We start from the raw sequence: 12,471 nt of genomic DNA, 5'->3' as shown, positions 1-12,471 counted from the left end.
CTTCTCACCTGGGCAACGGCTGCTTCATTATCAGCCAATCCCAATAAAAAGATCCTCACTTTGTCGATCTTCACTGGGACCGTTCTCCCTCTCCATTCCACTTCGCTCATGGTGGCTGCCTGTTTGGCCCGAGTCTGAGTGATCAACGCCTGGAAAGTAGTTTTCAAAAGTCAAAGCTTTAATTTCTGGTGGTGAAAGGAAGAAAGAACTATTAGTTGTCTCTGTATAACTAACATATTATGCCTTACGAAGTACTACATAAATTGTATTTAAATTCCTCCTTGGTATCATCTATCTTAGCTTATAGAAACTCAAACATTAAAAGGACATAACAGAAGGTTAGAAAGAGTAACAATGGGGCGTCTGGTTGGCTCAGTCGGTAGACCATGTGACTCTTGGCCTCGGGGTAGTAAGTTCAAGCTCCACATTGGATGTGGAGCCTACTTAGAATAATGATAAAATTTTTTTTAAAAACTTGAAAAAATTAAAAAGACCAACAATAAGTTTCGGTAATGGCGTAGGAGAGAAACGTTATCTGTATGTGCTGTAAGCAAAAACGTAAACTAGTAGAAACTTAAAGCTTTTGTCAATATGAATCAAAAGGTTCCAAAATATTCAATCCCATGTTTAGGAGTGGATCCTAAGGAAAGAACTAAGAATGTGTACAAAACCATGGATACTCATGGTAATACTATTTATCACATAATCAACAACAGTGAAGTGCTCACGTGAAGCAGAGCTCGGTACGACAGAGCACCCTGTGGCTAACAAAACATGACACTGTAAGAATATTTACTGAAGTGAAAAAAAAAAGAACACTTGAGACGTTATATTTAAAAAGCACGTTACTAAACAGTATATACTGAGATCCCATTTTAAAAATATATGCCTGTGATTGGGGCACCTGGGTGGCACAGCGGTTAAGCGTCTGCCTTCGGCTCAGGGCATGATCCTGGCGTTCTGGGATCGAGCCCCACATCAGGCTCTTCCACTATGAGCCTGTTTCTTCCTCTCCCACTCCCCCTGCTTGTGTTCCCTCTCTCGCTGGCTGTCTCTATCTCTGTCGAATAAATAAATAAAATCTTTAAAAAATATATATATATATATATGCCTTTTTCGGGCAACTGTGTGGTTCAGTCAGCTGGGCGTCTGACTCTTGGTTTCAGCTTAGATTGTGGTCTTGGGGTCATGGGATCAAGCCCTGCGTCAGGCTCTGCACTCAGCAGCCAATCTGCTTGGGATTCTCTCTCCCCTCTCCCTCTCTTCTCACCCGGGCTCTTTCTCCCTCTAAATAAATAAAATCTTAAAAAAATTTAAAAAAATATGTATATATATATGCCTTTCTTTCCTACATACACAAAAATCTGTAAGTTATTCATCATGCTATTAGTAGTGGTTACCTCTGATTTTACCATGTGATTTTAGTTTTCCCCCATCTTTCGTATTTCCCACTTTTCCTACTTGCCTACATTACTTGCTTAGAAAATAAATGAGATAAAAAAATGAATACTTTAAAATATTAGATGAAAAAAGCTTTTTGTTAAAAATACAGGGATATAAACACGCATATATTAACAGCAATTACAATGACTATGAGATTATGGATTACTTCTTTTTCTGGACTTTTTCAAACCAAAGACTTCACAAAAACATACAGACTAGATTACCTCCAATTTTTCAGCCAGAAGACCTTCAGTGCCCCCAGACCTCAATCTCATCTGCATGAGTTCATTGATAGCTGACTGGTCCCCTGAGAAAGAGAGAGCTGTTGAGTCGACATCTTCAAGGGTCTGGTCTGATCTCTCAAGAACCACTAGGTTCAACTCCGAGCCCATCCCCTTGCAATGAGCACATTTCAGTGAACCCCAAATCCTTTCACAAAGCTCTTGAGGAGTACAGAAGTGGGCAGGATGGAAATAAAGCAAAAGAACTGCCTTCTGTGACTTTAAGCTGGGCTGACTTCAACAGCTCTACTTTTCTCATCAGCCGAAACCCGTGCCAAGAACGGACGCAGGGACAAGGAAAGCACGGAAGTTAAACAAATCCTCTAGGCTCTCTGAGATGAACCAGCACCAACCCACCCATCTGCGCTCGACTCAGCCCCTGCTCACCAATGTTATATGCACAGTAGCGGATATTGGGGGAGATCTCTTCCACACGCTGGTTGTACAGCACAGCCTGCTCTTCTGTGAAAGCACTGGCTAGTTTCTCATAGATAGTTCTGCGAGGAAAGAAACACCAGCTTTCACAGCAGCCTTACTTCAAGAAAATAAAAAGGAACACAATGGCTAAAAACAAAACACGGCACTTTGAGACCCTTCTACCAACTATGAGAACTGGCATGGTTCTAAGGATGACCGAGAATAATCAATATTCCTAAAGAGAAGGAAAAAAAATAAATAAGTGGGGCTTGCTCAGTCAACTGGGTGTCCAACTCTCAATTTCGGCTCAGGTCATGATCTTGGGGTCATGAGATCAAGCCCCATGTCAGGCTCCTTGCTCAGCAGGGAGTCTGCTTCGGATTCTCCCTCTGCCCCTCCCCACCGTGTGCTCTCTCCCACGTGCACGCTCTAAAATAAATAAAATTTAACTAAATAAATAACTGTACTACTGTAGAAAAAATCATCAGGTGATCTGCAGCTCGAACGGGACTATGTACGATCGAAACTGGCCGTGTCTTTTGAACCAGAGGACTTACTTGCATTTGTTAAAAGCCTCAATCGCAGCTTTCCATTCTTGATGTTCAAAACGCAGCATTCCTGAGAGGTAAGCGGTGTAAGCCTGGAAAGGGGGAGAAGGGAACTGCTTCAACACCCAAGAGCCAATGCCACCGCTCAATCTCCTCCACCTGCTTTCAGCTTTGACACCAGGAATACAGAGATATCCATCGGGGTGATTTTATTTTATTTACTTTTAAGAAGGCTTCAAGCCCAGCCTGGAGCCCAACATGGGGCTTGAACTCAACCCTAAGATCAAGACCCAAACTGAGATCAAGAGTCAGACACTCAACCAACTGGGCCACCCAGACACCCCTATTTCAGGGTGATTTTAAAAGAGAAAACTTATTGGGGCGCCCAGATGGCGCAGTCAGCGGAGCGTCCAGCTCTTGGTTTCAGCTCAGGCCATCATCTCAGGGTCATGGGACTGAGCCCACATCGGGCTCCGTGCTCAGAGAACAGAGTCTGCTGAAGACTCTCTCTGCCCTCCCTGTGGCACACGTACTCTCGCTCTTAAAAATAAATAAATCTTAAAAAAAAAAAGAGAGAGAGAGAACTTTACGTAATAAAATGTGATACAAAGATAATTCACCATAATTCATTTACTGCCTAGGAGAGAATGTAAAAAAAAAAAAAAAAAAAAAAAAAAAAAATCTGTTTTCTTCATGTGACTTAACAATTAGTTTCCAGGATATAACATTCGGTATCAGAAGCTGAATGCAAATTAGCAGTATCTCTTTCTAAAAATTCATTTCAGAGGTGCCTGGGTGGCTCAGTTGGTTAAGCATCTGCCTTCGGCTCAGGTCATGCTCTCGGGGTCCTGGGATCAAGCCCCACACCAGGCTCCCTGCTCAGCAGGAAGTCGGCTTCTCCCTCTCCCTCTGTCCTTCTGCCCTGCTCGTCTGTGCACACGCTCCAATAAATAAATCTTTAAAGGGGCGCCTGGGCGGTTCAGTCGTTAAGCGTCTGCCTTTAGCTCAGGTCGTGATCCCAGGGTCATGGGATCGAGCCCCGCATCAGGCTCCCTCCTCTGCTGGGAGCCTGCTTCTTCCTCTCCCACTCCCCCTGCTTGTGTACCCACTCTTGCTGGCTCTCTATCTGTCAAATAAATAAATAAAATCTTTAAAAAAAAAAATGCGTTTCAAGAAATTCTCATTTCTCTGAAACTAATAATACACTATATGTTAACTGAATCTGTTTTTTTCTGAATTTAAATAAAATTTAAAAATGCAGACAGCCCTGGGAAAAAAATTCTTATTTTGTGAACTTCCCAGATCTAAGAGTCAAGCTTTCTAGCTCCATTTCAAGAGATGTGTGAACTTTTTTTTTTTAAAGTTAAAGCTAATTATTAAATAACAAAGAGCTCAGGGCACCTAGCTGGCTCAGTTGGTATGACTCTTGATTTTGGGGTCATGAGTTCAAGGCCCACACTGGGTGCAGAGATTACACACATACATACATACTTAAAGTTAGGGGGGAAGAAAATAAACCAAGAGCTCAAAAAAAAATAAGAGATGTCAGCTTCGCCTTGAGAAAGCAACACTATGTTATTTCCTCTCCTCTCAATTTATAACATTAAGAAACTGCTCTGTTTAACTATAAAGTCACGTCTCTAATCTCCGCAATAAAGCAAAGCTGAAGTTAAGACACTAACCTGAGCCTCTAACTTGGTCTTGGCATCCACGCGATTGCTCTCACACAAGCGTTCCAATTCCTCCGCGTGCTTCACGGCTTTGCGCAGGCGAGACAACAAGTGGAACCGTTTCCGGGGTTCAGTGTTGGCTTCCTGTTTCAGCTGCATGGCATAACTCCAGGCTCGCTCAGCATCCATCAGAACCAGAAGCAAATACCTAAATGAGAGAGAATAGGCAACCTGAACAATGAATGCCAGGAGCATCAGACTTTGATATTCCCCAAGGCACAACCTTCAGCCTCTCAACTTCTCCCTACGCCCTCGCTGGCTTCCTCCTCAGAACTACTCTTCTCGGGGCACCTCGGTGGCACAATCGGTTAAGTGTCTGACGCTTGGTTTCAGCTCAGGTCATGACTTCAGAGCTGTGAGTTCGAGCCCCGCCCTGGGCTGTGCGGTCAGCGTGGAGTCTACTTGAGATTCTTTCTCCCTCTGCCCCTCCCACTCAGGCTCTAAAAAATTTTTTTTTAAAGATTTTATTTATTCATTTGACAGAGAGAGGGGCAGCGAGGGAGGGAATACAAGCAGGGGGAGTGGAAGAGGGAGAAGCAGGCTTCCCGCTGAGCAGGGAGCCCAATGTGGGGCTCAATCCCAGAACTCCGGGATCACGCCGTGAGCCGAAGGCAGACGCTTAACGACTGAGCCACCCAGGCGCCCCTTAACCTCTAAAATTTTTAAAAAATATTAAAAAAAACCAAACCCAAAACTCTACTCTTTTCACATTATCAATCACGGCACCCAACCAGTACCTATGATCAGGCTCCACCTCAAGTTTCTAACCGCCCACCAGACACATCTCACTAAAAACACCCGCTACCACCGCAAACTTGGCAAATGCAGACTTACTCTTCCCCAATTTTAGCAAAGAGGCAGTCCAGGCACACAATCTGGCATCATCTTTGAATCAACACCTCCTCCATCCCAACCCAGCTGAAAACCAAGTACTGAAGAGACATTATATTGAAGTGGTTAAGAAAAAGGCTCTAGAGTCAGGGTTGGAATCTCAGTGCCATCTGTCACTAGCTATGTGACACTGGACAAAGTACTAATCTTTCTTTGCCTCAGTCTCCCGTGTAGCAATGTATATAACACACTTAAACCAGAGTCTGGCACTTACTAAGGGCTGAATAAATTAGCCACTTTATTATTATAATGGAGAATCTTTTGTTCAGCTACTGCCTTGATTAATCTTCCTTAAACATTAGCTTAATCTTATCTCTTCAAAATGAAGGATCTCATCATCACAGAGACCCTTCCTAACCTGTCCTCATCAGATTTAACCAATACCTTTGGCTGAATCCCACCATGGGCTCTCTGCTCTAGTTTCCTGAGTCTCCATACACCAAGCTCCCAGCCTCTCTGCTGCCCGAGCAGCAGCTAACTGCTCAGAGCACCCTAATTCCTGAAGTACATTCAGATACCAAGGCATACTGTTTCCCCTCACACAGAATGTTCTTTCCTCTCAGAAACCCCTCAAGGTCCAGCCTCCTCAATGCAGGCTTCCTGGTTTCCCTATCAAAAACCTCCTGGGGCGCCTGGCTGGCTCAGTCAGTAGAGAATGCAACTCTGGATCTCTGGGTTGTGAGTTCAAGCCCCATGTTGGGTGTAGAGATTACTTAAAAAAACAAAACAAGGGGCGCCTGGGTGGCTCAGTCTACCCAGCGTCTACCTTCAGCTCAGGTCATGATCCCAGGGTCCTGGGATTGAGCCTGGCATCCATCGGGCTTCCTGCCCAGTGGGGAGTCTGCTTCTCCCTCTCCCTTTGCCCCTTCCGCCTCTTGTGTGTGTGTGCACGCACGTGAGTGCTTGCTCTCTTAAAAAAAAAAAAAAAAAAGACAAAAACAAACAAAACACTATAAAAACAGGTGGCAAAAGAACCAATTTGGCCCATGGGGTGAAATTTGAGGAACTGGCCTAGAGGCCTTTAATACATGTTGCCTGACTGATCCTCTGCAAATGTAAGCATGGCTGCATTCAGCACTGAAACATAAAACTCTTCTGAAGTAATTCACACACAGCAGATTTTATTTAAGATATATGGATTTAAGTAAGCACTTATACACTGAAACTTGCATTCCAGAACCCTTACCCAATACCCCATCAGGTTCTAATCACAGACTCAGCATTTAGCACTCCGACAAAGCTCCTGAAAAGGTTACTGAACCTCTCTGAGCACAGTCTCCTCATCCCATAACTTAAGAATAGTAAATGTGTCTATTCCAGAGAGCTGCTAGAAGAATCACCTCGGTATTTAAAGAGTTCTGGCACAGTGTCTAACACATAATTGTTCAATAAACGTATTAGCAAGAAGTATTTAACAGTTAGCACAGAGCAGTCAATACCTGTTATCAGTCAGAAGATCTTCAGTCACTTTTTTCCCTGTAAATTTATGTCTGTTCCCCATCTTGAAGTTGAGTGTTTTCCGAAGACGTCTTTGTCTACGGGAACAGTAGCCCCTGAAAGAAAAAAGAACAATTAATTCGGGCAAGCTGATAGTACTTTCAATAGCAGATTCTATAATAAAGTAGAACAAAGGTTTGAGGTGTTCTACTTATGGTTACCACAGACACTACACATCATCTTGCAAACATTTAGTGAACTAAAACCTTCAGGATGGTACGACTGGTGTCACTGGGAACATATTTCAAACCTAATCGAAGGTGTCAGACGTCATGACTGGGGTGAACTTTGAAGGGAAGGGTTTGTGATTAGAAGAACCAAAGGGGGTCTTCTGAGATGCTGGTAATGTCTGCTGGTTACAGGCTGTGAAAAAGTCATCTCTTTCTGTATACTTTTCTGAATATAAATTACACTGCAACAGAATAGTAAAAAAAAAAAAAAAAAAATCCTTCAATAAAAAAGTATTTTTTTTTAAAAAAAGGAAAGGGAACAGGGGCTCCTGGGTGGCACAGCGGTTAAGCGTCTGCCTTTGGCTCAGGGCGTGATCCCGGCGTTATGGGATCGAGCCCCACGTCAGGCTCTTCCGCTGTGAGCCTGCTTCTTCCTCTCCCACTCCCCCTGCTTGTGTTCCCTCTCTCGCTGGCTGTCTCTATCTCTAATAAATAAATAAAATCTTTAAAAAAAAAAAAAGGAAAGGGAACAGGGGCACCTAGGTGGCTCAGGCAGTTAAGTGTCCGATTCTCGATCTCGGCTCAGATCTTGTGAGTTCAAGACCCACACTGGGCTCTATGTTGGGTGTGGAGCCTAACTTAAAAAGAAAAAAGGGAACAGATAAAATAAAGAGCAGAAAGCTGATTACTGTAATAATGTGAGTGATGGATTCACTGTAATATCATCTCTACATCTGTTATTGAAAATTTCCTTAATAATTAAAAAAAAAAACCTCAAGTTATAAGAGTCTCCAATTTAAACTTTTCCATAGCTTCCCATCACGCCTACATTAACATCTGAATGAGTTACCCTGGCTTACAGGACTCTACCCATTCTGGCCCCACTAATTTCTCCATCTTCTACCACTCCCCACCTTGCCCACGTCACCCCAGTGCTGTGGACCATTTATGACATGGCTCACTCCTTAGAATCTGTAGAGTGTTTTGTTCAGCAGCACTTTTAAAAGTCCGGTAGCCAGGGGCGCCTGGGTGGCTCAGTCAGTTGAGCTTCTTCTGCCTTAGGCTGAGGCCATGATCCCAGGCTCCTGAGATCCAGCCCCACACTGGGCTCTACTCAGCTGGGAATCTGCTTCTCCCTCTCCCCCTGCCGCTCCCCCGCAAAGCCTGTATCTTCAATATAAAATGGTTGGCTATTTCTGCTTTCAAAGTACTGGATTATACATCAGGAATCTATTCTATTTTTAAGAGTCATATTAAATATGTTTTCTAACTTGAAGGCTATTACAAAGTTTACCAATAAGTTATAATGATATCATAGAAATTCCCCTTATATGGGGCGCCCGGCTGGCTCAGTCGGTGGAGCATGCAGCTCTTAATCTTGGGGTTGTGAGTTCAAGCCCCACACTGGACATTAAGCTTACTTTAAAATAAATAAAGAAATAACTGAAAAACTTTGCATTTAACCAAGACTCTGACAATATGGTTAAGTTTTAAAAAATTATTACCATAACTGCTTGCTATTTTCAGCAGAAGCCTCCAATGTATCTGCAATATTGTGAGGCAAAATGGATAAAAAAAGTTGGCTCCTTTTATTCAGTCAAATTTTAAATTTGAAAAGTACATTTTGAGGACTCAATGTAAGTTCAGAGTCAGACTTTCCAAGTATACTTTCTGACAGAGCAAAATAAGTAGGATATTAACAAAAGCAAACCAAGCTTGAAAATTCTGCAATAATTTCCATACTTCTTACACATGATACTAACCTATACCTCTGAAAATCTCCATGCCGTAAACCATGCTGCTGCTGGGATTCCTTAATAATCTGAAGAACTAGAGCCAAGATTAAGGAAAAGCTTACAACGGTAAGAATCCAAATAAATCAAAACATATTCCCATTTAGTCTATATTTGTATCAAACCATAGCACGTTAAACATTTCTGAAATGCTTAGTACATTAACTACTGAAATCTCTCGTATTCTTTTTCAATAGGTATCTTGTCATAGGACTGGGCAAAGCAAATAGAAAAACTGATGGCCTGAACTGTTACTTCCAAACTAAAAAAGGAGGGTGTTATTAGCCATTGAGGATTACTGAAATCCAACAGCTTAAATAAAGTTGCTGGATTCTAACTATTGATTATAACTGGGGTAGTTCCCACTGATTTACACCTGGACCCAGTATTTTACTCATTCAAGCAGATTCAGGTTATAAATGACGTGTACTACTCCTCTACTTGCATAACTTCCTACATCTGCCAAATCTAACTTTCCTTAACAGCTGTGATGCTGCATGAGCCTGTGGTTAGCACATGCCAACCAAACTAGGCCACAGCTTGCATAAAAATATTAGTGTTTCTTTTAAAGAAAAAGCCCTGACCAAACTCTCCATTTTAAGAATCTTAAAATATTTTAAGATTATGTACCAAACTTTAGGAGGTCCAGTGACCTTTATTTACAATTTTAGTTCTCTTTTAAAGTTTCCTCAATGCTCCTTTACAGACTTCTGTTAAAATATTGAACACTAAAAGGACTATTTCAAAAACTAAAAGGAATGAGAAGCTATAAGGTTAGTAAAAAATCAAGGCATTCTAATATCGATTTGGAACTAGACCACCAGTTCAAAAAGTAAAACTCCAATCCCCTGAAAACTACATTAAGCTAAATGTGTTATTTCAGGGGTGCCTGGGTGGCTCAGCGTCAAGCGTCTGCCTTCAGCTCAGGTCATGACTCCAGGGTCCTGGGATCGAGCCCTATATCAGACTCCCTGCTCCGCGGGAAGCCTGCTTCTTCCTCTCCCACTCCCCCTGCTTGTGTTCCCTCTCTCGCTGGCTGTCTCTGTCAAATAAATAAATAAAATCTTTAAAAAAATAAATAAATGTGTTATTTCAGAAATTCACCTACATTTTCTCCGTTTGTTATTCATTTCACAAAAGCCACAAACTAGTGTCTCAGGCACTCAGTTGTGAAACACTCTGATGAAAACTACAGACCCATTCCACCAGATCAACTAAATTACTCTCAACAAGAAAAAATGCCTACAGACCTGTTAAGAAAGCTATACAAGTGATGTTAAGCTACGTGTATATTCAAAATGGGCAACAAGCTCTTCCTCGGAGCAATCATCTTTGCCTCCACTGAGAGCATCAAACTGTAATTTTTACTATCCATTCTCCGACGGCTGTCAAACAAAGTAAGCTAAAACGTCAATACTGCAGTTTCCTCTCTTCAGTTCAGGGACTCAAGATGCTAAGACAGCAGGTCACTGGGGTGGCCACAGTGTCATCCCCGTCACCAGCCCTCCAAACGGGCAACTGCGGGGGAACTGCAGAAATCTGCCTAGTATCCCGGTGCCCCTTGAGAGAAGAGAACGTTCCCCAGCCTGGAAAGCGAATGAGAAGCGACAAAAGACCGGTCGAAATACAGACCCTGTAACTCTTGAGTGCCAGAAAGTAAAGGCAAGAGAAACTGCAACCCTCAGCCTCTCCTGCCCGGGAGTGCCGGACCCGCCGCCTCTCCCGCCCCCGGCCCGCATATCGACACGTAGTCATTGCGAGTTAGGCCCGATTACTCTAGGATACTCTCCAAACTCAGGCTATCCCCGAATTCTTTGTTTGCCTTCGATCCAGCTGAAGGCCGTTCGTTTTCCTTATTTTCCTCGCCTCCGGCACCGCGTCCGCCGCCGCTACCGCCGCCGCCGCCCCCGCCGCCGCCGCCGCCGCCGCCGCCGCCACCGGGAACCTGTTTCTCGGCAGCCATCTTGCCCCAGCGCCGCAGAGGCAGACGGGATAGAGGAGGCGGGACGACGGAGGCGGAAGAGAGCGAGACCCGCCTCGACGGCCTGACGGGATAGTGGCGGACTCCGCCGCCGACGGCCCGGCCAGCAGGCACGAGCCACTTGGAGCGCGCCTGCGCGTGGTCTCGGGTTCCTGAGTCGTGGCGGGCGGGGCTGAGGGCTTGCTCACTCGGGGAGAGCAGAGCTATTGAGATCTTTTCCGGGCAACCCTTCCTCTGGTCCATCGAGGGCAGAAGACTCGGAGATGCCTCCTCCCTCCACCTCCTGCATCCCTGCACGGGGGATCTGGCTCACTTCCTAAGCGCAGAGGGCGGGGGCGGTTGGCTAAGGATTTTGGGTTTCGGGGTGTCTACCTCCCTGGATACTGGGGAGATGTGGTTCCCATGCTACCCGAATGAAGCACTCCACCTGTGAGGGAATCGCCTCTGTGCTCTCCTCTGGGACCCACCCTGAGAAAGCCACGGCCAGAGGAAGCGCTGGCGGGGTCAGGGGTCAGCAAGCGGAGACTCGGTGTAGGAACTTCTGGGACTGCTGGGGACCTATGTCTTCGGACTTTGGAGTGAGCAGTCCAGCAGTTCAGGATGGAGAACTGTGGAGGCGAGGGAGACTCAGTTGCTCTGCAATATGGCACTGTGGGCTCTGGAGTCTGAGTCCTGCTTCTCCAATCCTGGCTCCACTCTTACTGGTTGGGAGATGTTAGGCAAAGAACATAGTCTCGCTCTAAACCTTTTCCCTACTTTGTGAAATGAGGATGACCAACTAAGACGGTTTTTATGAAGATGAAATGAGGCAATTCAGGGGCACCAGGGTGGCTCAGGAGTTAAGTGTCTGCCTTCTTTTCAGGTCATGATCTCAGGGTCCTGGGATCTGCCAGCGTCAGAGATGGGCTCTCTGCTCAGCGGGGAGTCCGCTTCGCCCTCTCCCTCTGTCCCTCTTCCTGCTCATGGGCGCACATGCTGTCTCTCAAAGAAATAAAATCTTTTAAAGAAGAAAAATGACGCAATTTAAAGTCTGTACTCAGTATCACTAATCATTAGGGAAATGCAAATCAAAGCCACAATGAATTATCATACCCATTAGGATGATTACTATTTTTTTTAATTTTTGGATGGTTACTATTTTTTAAAAAGATTTTTTTTATTTATTTATTTATTTATTTATTTATTTGAGAGAGAGAGAGCCCACAAGTAGGGATAGGGGCAGAGGGAGAGAGAGAAGCAGACTCCTACTGAGCAGAGAACCTGTCTGTGACCCCAGCCAATCCCAGGACCCTGAGATCATGCTGAGCAGAAATCATACTCTCCACCAAATGAGCTACCCAGTGCCCCTGGATGGTTACTATTTAAATAATAATAACAACAACAACAACAACAACAACAACATGTATTGGTGAGGATATGGAGAAATCAGAACCTTGGTGTGCTTTTGGTGCAAATGTAAAATGGTGCAGCCACTGTGAAAAACTGAAGAATTATGTTCTTTGGAAAATTGAAGAATTATGATTTGATCTAGCAATTCCATTTCTGGGTGTATATCCGCAAGAATTGAAAGCAGGGTCTCCAAGAGGTATTTGTACATTCTCATTCATAGAAGCATTATTCACAATAACCAACAGGTGGAAGCAACCCAGTGGCCCTCAAGGGATAAACAGAAAGTGGTATGACCATACAATAGAATAATATTAAGCCTTAAAAAGGAAGG

General features: G+C 44.2%; 1 protein-coding gene across 1 annotated transcript in view; it reads right to left on the bottom strand.

The window, feature by feature from the left end:
• The window catches only part of SRP68 (signal recognition particle 68), a 30,967-nt gene extending 20,228 nt beyond the window's left edge, over positions 1–10,739 (bottom strand). Inside the window, exons 1-8 of the mRNA XM_045814086.2 lie at positions 10,556–10,739; positions 8,741–8,807; positions 6,750–6,863; positions 4,372–4,567; positions 2,699–2,781; positions 2,112–2,221; positions 1,668–1,750; positions 9–149 (exon numbers count right to left, since the gene is read on the bottom strand). Of these exons, the coding sequence (XP_045670042.2) occupies positions 9–149; positions 1,668–1,750; positions 2,112–2,221; positions 2,699–2,781; positions 4,372–4,567; positions 6,750–6,863; positions 8,741–8,807; positions 10,556–10,733 (972 nt within the window). The 5' untranslated portion in view covers positions 10,734–10,739. The remainder of the gene's footprint in view (positions 1–8; positions 150–1,667; positions 1,751–2,111; positions 2,222–2,698; positions 2,782–4,371; positions 4,568–6,749; positions 6,864–8,740; positions 8,808–10,555) is intronic.
• Positions 10,740–12,471: the final 1,732 nt, after the last annotated feature.

Source organism: Ursus americanus, chromosome 23 (genome assembly GCF_024610735.1).
Source record: "Ursus americanus isolate L20-20 chromosome 23, mUrsAme1.1.p, whole genome shotgun sequence".
In the NCBI taxonomy this organism is placed as follows: domain Eukaryota; kingdom Metazoa; phylum Chordata; class Mammalia; order Carnivora; family Ursidae; genus Ursus; species Ursus americanus.
This window is presented reverse-complemented; position numbering and strand designations above follow the sequence as displayed.